Below are 8,455 nucleotides of genomic sequence, written 5' to 3' on the forward strand. Positions count from 1 at the left end.
TAATTCCCGAGTTGATCCGGATTAACGCTGTCGTCTGTTTATGCTTTAAGACACTACCATTTATACTCTCTATTTCATCATTCAGCGTGGTCTAGTCAGAAACGCATTATTTTGCAATAGCTAATTCCTTCTTCGGCCATCGAAGCCACGATCAAAATATTTCATTAAATAGTGATTGAGTGCCATCAAGGGTTTAATGGTTAATCTCATCAGGTATAGCTTAGGTACTTTATCTGCTGAGTCAGAAGGACTGCAGAGAACTTGTGGTACTGCTGACTGCTCACTTTTATATACTTCCTGGGTTGAAGATAAAGAGATGGTGGAAAAAGCTTTCCTAATATTGTTGAGCAGAAAAAATTTTGCATTTTTAGATTTAATTTTTTAGACATCCATGAAAACAAAAGTACTTTTGGAGGTTCGCGAAAAATTCCAAAAGTTCCCAAACAACCGCGAAACCGACCTGAAAAAATCATGAAAAATCCTCAAAAATAAAATGCAAAGTAAAAAAAAAAACGGAAATCAAATAAAAACTAAATCCCACAAAATGGTATTAATCAGAGCTCTTCTTACAGTATATTATAAATGCAGGCTAAATATGCAAAATGTTGATCACACTTTCATTACCAGGGTGAGAGAAGCAGTCCTCGATGTAATTGACATCGAAATATTCTGATCTCACAGTGGAAGGTTTCGTCGGAATCCTCCGTGTCAGACCTATGAATCATCTGGTTTAACTGAGAGCAGAGAGGGCAATGCGATCCCAAAAGAAACCCCAAGAATGAGAATGCGAACTGGGGCAGTTTTGAAATATATGTACTTGTTATTAACTATTATTATTATTAAGATAGCAGACAGGCTAAATGATATTTTGACCGACGCTTCCCACTTTAGACTTTCCGAGACAAGAACGAATGGCAAGACCAAAATCTTTTAGTGATTTCGGGAAACGAAAAGAACCCTTACAACGCCCGCACTACTTCGCACTGATGATGAAACCTAGTGAGAACAGACCGTCTCCTAGCTCCGCTAGTCAGCAGACAGTGCTGCTAGAATAGGAAAAAGCTTACTGCTATCCCGCCTGATGAATATTAAGCAACCGTCTTTCTCTATCCAGTGTTACAGCGTTGTGGAAAGAGGCGCTAGAAATCAGCGTACCGAGCGTTAACAAAGTAGACTACTCGCTAGCTAAAACTTTTAGATCAATAAGTCTTAGCTCTTTTGTGCTACTTACAAGCAATGGATCATAGGCAATAACATCAAAATAAGTACTCAGAAGCGAACACCGTGGCATCCAAGTCAACATATGGATAGAGCAGCCAGGTACACGGACATTGTTCTAAGCCATCTCATGTCGTATATACAGTGGTTTCTTCTTTAGTCAACATATATGAGGCCTTTTATAGTACGATGTTGTCACCAGCTAAACAACGTATCTAGCACTGATCCTGGTCACTAAATTTTTATGGAAAAGCACGTAGGCGCCACACCCTATCCAGAACCACAAACGCTTTATTATGATGATCGTTATCCCGTAATCGTGGAGACTATTTTAAAAGTTTCTAAACACTCCATTTATAGATGTCGCGAAGGTTGCGGTAGTTAGGTCGAACCAGATTAAAATTTCGTATCACTGAAAACGCCATAGAACCCTAGGGACTTTGTCGGGCATCAAAGAGTTATTGGTGTGTAAACGTCTTTTTGGTGAATCTTGAGAACGCAGCTCGAAAATGTATATACTGATAACACAACAATTCGTGGGTCTTTCGAGAACTGTCCTTGGATGAAATTGTCCGGTACCCCTTAAAGACAAACGGAAACTTAATTTTTCTTGTTGTATTCGGAACAGGGATGGGCGCGGGATATCGGTACCGGCTGGACCCACGGCACTGATTTCAAATTGGCCGGGATGAACGGTATCGGGAAGGTCTGCAAAAACTCATAAGGGAGGCTTCATCACTGGACACTGTTCTATAGTTATCACCAATGCTTCAACGGTGGCGAATAGCAAAAAGAACTCTCTGCAGAGGTTGCCATGAGGAAGAGTCAATTGACCACTTTCTGTGTCGATGTCCAGTTCTACAGACGAAGTGCCTAAAACACTTGGTTCACGTTTCTTTAACAGTCTGGGTGAGATAGCGGAAGTGGAACTGTCTGATCTCCTCTGCTTCATCAGGGATAGTATGTAATTGGTTCAGTAGAATAATGACTTGAAGCTAATCTTTCGATTGTAGGTACGTGTCTCCTCCTGACACTCACTTAAAGAAGGCACTCACAATAGGACAGTTCTATCTCCAAGTGCAAGTATGGAATATTCCACACACGCTTTTCTAACCTAAACTAACCTACGTAATTTCTAGAGAACTTTACTTTGAAAAAATGCTTTCCGATGCAGATCTCTGATACGTATCAACAAAATGCGACGGCCAGAGAGAGCTCTTACATATATACAACCTTAACATTTTTATTTCATTTAGAAAACTCTATACCTCACAGTTTACCCTAAAACCTGACTTTTGGTGAGCCTATAATTGAAAAAATAGTAAAATCTGGCCTATATTTTTTGAGTAATTAGTTATGGAAAAAATGAGCATATGAACAAATTGAACGGTTTACATACATGCGATTCGTTGGCTACACTGTTTTTTGCTCTTATGTATAAATATCCACCTAAATAATTTGATATCAAAATAAGTAAAAACGAGTATTCTAACAGGTTCATTAATTTCGAAGCCATAGTGAGCGAATCTCATTTGCTGATCACAATTTTAAACTGAACTTCCTTTATATATGTGTACTAAGTATGAAACCAGCAAATCTTAGTCTGATAGAAATCGGACATTTTTTTATTTTTTGATTGGATTTTTAGCAACTCGTTTTTGTGTTTTTTTTTTTTAACAGAGAACACCTTTTTAATGTTAAACAAAGAAGATTAATAGACAGACGATTTTGTCATATTTAGGCAAATATTTCCTACGAATTTACTTTGAATTTCTGCGTGTTTTTTTTTCGAATAAAAATAAAACTAGTTTGTATACCAACGCCTTAAAATATTTCAACTTGCATAGCCTTGCATGCAGGCGAAGGCGTGAATTATGATTTCATAAAATAAATAACACCGGTATGCACATGGCAACCAACATAAATACACGAAAGATTTGTAGAAGAAATTAAAAATATAAACAATATCCGCTTAATATGGATGCAAGACAAAGATTTTGTTGCAAAAGAAAAAAACAATTTTTAAACAAATTAAAAATGAGAAAATCCAAATGTTGAAGAAGATTTAAACTTGTTTGCAGCACAAAAGTACGCACAATTACAATCTAAAAAGACAATCAAAGAAAATCTGCGTAAAAATAGTTAGAAGAAATAAAAAATTTGGAGGCATTTTTTTTTTTCTCTATGAACTAACAAAACGGAGGAAATGCCTAAGCTCGTTGTCTTTCTTGCACTAATCCAATGTAGTTTGTATGTATGTAGCTGCTTTGCGGTGGGGAATGCTGATGATGCTACCAAGTAATTAATCAATACCCACAACGACTAGCCATGCATACATACATCCATACACACTTTGGCACGAACATACAGATGTACAACGAGACCTATTCATCAAAAGTAGACAAAACCAATAACAAATAGATTGACTTAACTTTGAACTCGCTTCAATTGAAAATACCCAGCTATTCGTATATTTGTTGATTAAGTTGATGAACTTGAAAATTCATCGAATATTTAGTGATAGTATAAAAAGCATGCGTAAGAATTTGAATTTGTCATTCAATTACAAGAAGCCAATAAAGCACCACCACCAGCTACCAGCTACCAGTTAGTTAAATACCACAACTAATCAACATGAAATTCGTCATTGTTTTTGTTGCTCTCTTCGCTGTGGCTTTGGCTGCGCCACCACAACAACAAGTGGAAATTGTGCGCCAGGATTCTGATGTCCAGCCTGAGGGTTATCGTTTCGGTTATGCTACCAGCGATGGTACACAGCACGATGAAGAAGGTCAACTGAAGAATGTTGGCTCCGAAGATGAGGCTATCGTCGTGCGAGGTTCCTACAGCTTTGTCGGTGATGATGGTCAGACTTACACCGTTAACTACGTAGCCGATGAGAACGGTTTCCAGCCACAAGGTGCCCATTTGCCAGTAGCTTAAGGTGTACGTACGCCGGGATTTTATAGATAGCAGCAGAGTGATTTGGATTGTGCGTGGTTTTGAGAGTATTATCGAGAGGGAGAGAGAGAGAAAATAAAGAAGTGCTTTAGTATATTTTTTTACTAAAAAAAAACATACTCATGGATATTTTTTCTTTAACTTGAAAAGTGTATACATACATGCATATTTAATTTCGGCTTCGCAGATAAACAGTGTCCAAACTCAGATTCGCAAAGTTTTTCAAGGGCAGATATCAGGACGTGAAAATTTTAGGTCATATTAAGGGACGTATCAGTCCAGTCTATTGAAGTATTTCAAATTTTTTTTGACATAAGCATCCGTAAAATCATATTGCTGTTTACCTTATATTGCATGATAGCAGAAGTTACTACTTGGTTTTAAAGTTAGAATTAATATCGGAAATGGGAGACAAGAAAATAGAGTTTACGAAAATTGCTGATGGAGAGTTTTGAACATAAGTCCTTTGGTTGCCGTTAAAAGAGTTCCTACCATCTCGGACAGACCGCTGCACGCCGTACGGTGGTCTGAGAGTGGCAGAAAGTCCTAATTTCGAAATTTGTGGAAATATCAAACTAAGTAGTTGGCTCTGTTCTTAAAATATCTAATAACAAGTCTTAAGGATTTCTTCCAAAGAAGAACTACTCTAGCAATTATCAAAGGACACAGGAAATCGATGTTGTATGAATAGAATTTTTTACGTTAGAATGATCGATATAAACTGCATTTTTTTGAATACCAAATTCAACAGTTCGCGAGAGTGGCTCCAAATCAGCCGCTCATAATTTTTCCTAGTCCTTACAGTGTTTTTCAGAGAAGTATAAATAAGTAGCTTGCGGTGCTGTGCGGTGGAGGAGGATGATTGGTACAAAAATACTTTGAACACTTTAAACGAATAACAGTAAAAATGTCAGCTGCGCCCGCCTGCGCCCATGTCGTCAATCTTCCATTGACTGAAGGTTTCGCACTGGCAGATCCTAAAAAGGTTTTTTGGAAAAGGGAGAAAGCGGCTCTCTATTTTGTTGAAATTTGCTATTTAAACTACTTTGGCTAAGGAAAGAAAAAGTATGAAAACTGGTGAAAATTGGTGAACTACCACTTCCACTACAAAAGGGGGAAGATATGGTAAATGTTTTCCGATTCCAATGAAGTACAGTTAGTAGCTTCGATTAACCTGGGAAGACAAAACTCTGTAATATGATTAAAATCGGTTAACTACCACGTCCACTAGCTGTTCAAATTTTGTACTCTAATTCGGTAAGGATTAGCAACGATCCACCAAAATAACATAAAACCCAGAAGTATAAAAAAAGTGTGCTCCCCTCCACACTAGTGGGCGGGAATTGGAAATACTATCCGATTTTATTAAAATCGATTTCTACCTTCCAAACGGAATTTCCCTGAAATCGGATAACACTTCCCATTTCCATCCACTAGTGTGGAGGGAGGGGCGCGTGACTGGTCGCCAATCCACACATTTTTTTATTTTTTTATTTGTGGGTTTATTGCACCAGACTTTTGCTAGTTTAGAGTATCGTTACTAGACCTTGACACATTAGAATACAGAATTCGGTAGCAGTTGGGCGTGGCAATTAACCAATTTTTCCCATCTTACAGATTTATGTTATGTTAATCTAAGTCACAAATCGAATTTCAGTGAAATCGGATAAATCATGTCTGCCCCTAGCGTAGTGGGCGTGGCAGTCCACTCATTTCAAACATTTCTCATATTTATTCATTCCTACGTAAAAGTGCTCCAGGTTACAATTTTCAGCAAAATCGGAGCACATTCACTACTTTTTGCCATATTTTATATGGAGCTCTTCCACTGTGCGCCGTATTGGAAGTGAATGGATCTTTCACCACCTGCAGAAAAGCTGAAAATCATCGATGACCCTTACCGCTGCTGGAGCATGAGGATGTGGAATCATTTCAACACGGAGTGTTTTTCCTATCACAAGCCACTTCTGTTCACTTAATCCTACCCCTAGGCTATTATTTTCCGTCTCCTGAAAATGGCGTGGCATTCGACTAGAAGGTTTAAAGGTGTTTCTTTGGTCGAGCCGCAGAAACGCCAGCGATCGATTGACCAAACATGCGCCTATTATGAACGAGTGGCCCTTCAATCTACAGTGTCCTGTTTGAATGCCTTGGACTATTCTTATTTTCTGCACTTTGCCCGATATAATCCCGTTGAGCGCGCCAGGAGCTCTTCTCTTATTGCTCTTCTTGCAATTATGATCTCCATGCGCTCCATGGTGCTTTTCAGTACTATTCTATTCTGACCGAAAAAACCTTCTCTGGAGAAAAACGTTGAAAATAGAGACTAGAGAGTAGAGAAGAGGGATCTTAATTTTTCCGCTTTTTACTTTTCAACAACTTAAATCGGAAAAATTTCTTATGTCTCTCCCACCATAAAATAAATAATAAATAAATGGGTTTGAAACCTAATTATACCCGAACGCACTTGTGCACAAGGGTATATTAACTTTGTTCACATAACGGTTGTTTACAACAGCCAAAACGAATCAAGATAGATGTAGACAAATGTATACATATATGCTCAGCGTGAATAGAGAAGTCGATTAAGCCATGTCTGTCTGTCCGTCTGTCCGTCCGTCCGTACGAGAGATATCTCAACGAAATTTGGTATGTAGGTTACCTTTTCTCCAAGGTAGGTTGGTATTGAAAATGAGCGAACTCGGACATAACCACGCCCACTTCCCATATAACGGTATTTTCGAAAAATGCTAAAACTACGATATTTCAGTAAATCTTGGATCAAAACTGTTCAAAATCAGTACGTGAAGTATAATTTTCGTGCAAAATAATAATATTATGAAATTTTTGGAAAAGGGGCGTGACCCCGCCCACTTACGATGAAATACTCTATCTTAGTAGCGCTCCATAAATCCTTACCAAACTCGGTACGAACCTTGCTTGGGATCCGGCTAAGAAATTTGTTGAAAATCGTTGAAATCGGGCAATAGCCACGCCCACCTCCCATATAACGGTAATTTACAGAAACACGAAAACAGCGATAAATCAGCAACTACAGAAGCTAATTCACTTAAGATCGATGATTGTAATAAGCACTTAGCATAAAACTATATTATAAATTTTTGGATAATGGGCGTGGCGCCGCCCACTTATGACCACAAATGTGTATCTCGGTAACCGATTTATCAATTTCTACTAAACTCGGTGCATTTAAGTTATTCAAATCGGATTAAAATTACACCCGCTTTCCGTATAACGGTAAATTTCAGATATATGAAAACTCCGATAATTCAAAAAATGAGGACGGTAATTTACTCTAAGTTAATATTTACAGCAATCTCCTAACAATAAATAAGACTTCTGTAGACTTTTAAAAATTGCGCGTGGCGTCTCCCACTTTAAGACTACAAATGTGTATCTCGGTAACCACTTTATAGATTCCTACTAAACATGGTTCAACTAAATCTTTAGATCTAACTCAACATATCATCGAAAATGTCTGAAATCGGGAAAAACAACACTGCTTGTCATGCAAATGTAGTTTAGAGGAAGTTGAGACGACGTTATTTGATACCTGCGCCGGGTAGATATATAAAGTTCGGTTTCGCCCGAACTTATAATTCTTTCCTTGTTCTATTTTATTTCAGTTGAATTTATTTTATTTACATATTTCCTTATTCGCGCAAATATACATGTCTGTGCTGATACATATATGTACAAGTATGTGCTTTCACAATTACATTTATAAATATGCACAATGTGCGTAATGTAAAAGAATGCTCTTACTTACCAAATTCACTCGCACCTGCATTTTTTTGATTAATTGCTTGGTTTCTGGTATTTAACAACTTACTCATATTATTCCACTAGCCGAATGATAAGGCGTTAGATTTATATGAAATTCTCCAATGAAAACCGATAATCAAATTATCAATACTAGTGTTCGCCCAGCGGTTGAAATTCAACCGATAAAATTAAGGATAGTTTATGTAAGTTGAATGAGCTAAAATAACATTAGTTGGAATGGGTTAAGTGGAGGGGAGTTTAGCTTAATACTTGGCATAACATAACATAACCATAACATGAGAATAAATAACATAACATATGAAGCATAACACACCACAATATAACATCGCACACTCTTCAGTTGTATTTCCTCTTTATCCCTTTTTTCACCTCTATCTAAATTTTATTTATTTTAGTTCATTTTATGCCAAATGATGTTGCCTTTGATGCCACATCAAGTGATATCATGTCATGTGGTGAAATTGGGTGT

The 8,455-nt window shown here is 37.5% G+C and overlaps 1 protein-coding gene across 1 annotated transcript; it reads left to right on the forward strand.

The window, feature by feature from the left end:
- The first annotated feature begins 3,804 nt into the window (after positions 1-3,804).
- On the forward strand, positions 3,805-4,161 carry LOC118747421 (larval cuticle protein 65Ag1-like). Its single transcript, XM_036481467.1, has one exon. It carries the CDS (start codon positions 3,853-3,855, stop codon positions 4,159-4,161), a length of 309 nt encoding a protein of 102 aa, XP_036337360.1. The 5' UTR covers positions 3,805-3,852.
- The last annotated feature ends 4,294 nt before the right edge of the window (positions 4,162-8,455 follow it).

Source organism: Rhagoletis pomonella, unplaced genomic scaffold (genome assembly GCF_013731165.1).
Source record: "Rhagoletis pomonella isolate Grant_MI unplaced genomic scaffold, Rhpom_1.0 Rhpom_scaffold_00012, whole genome shotgun sequence".
NCBI classification, from domain to species: Eukaryota; Metazoa; Arthropoda; class Insecta; order Diptera; family Tephritidae; genus Rhagoletis; species Rhagoletis pomonella.

What these genes read in the sequence shown, in the direction of transcription:
- LOC118747421 (XM_036481467.1), top strand. Translation starts at nt 3,853, where the DNA reads ATGAAATTCGTCATTGTTTTTGTTGCTCTCTTCGCTGTGGCTTTGGCT.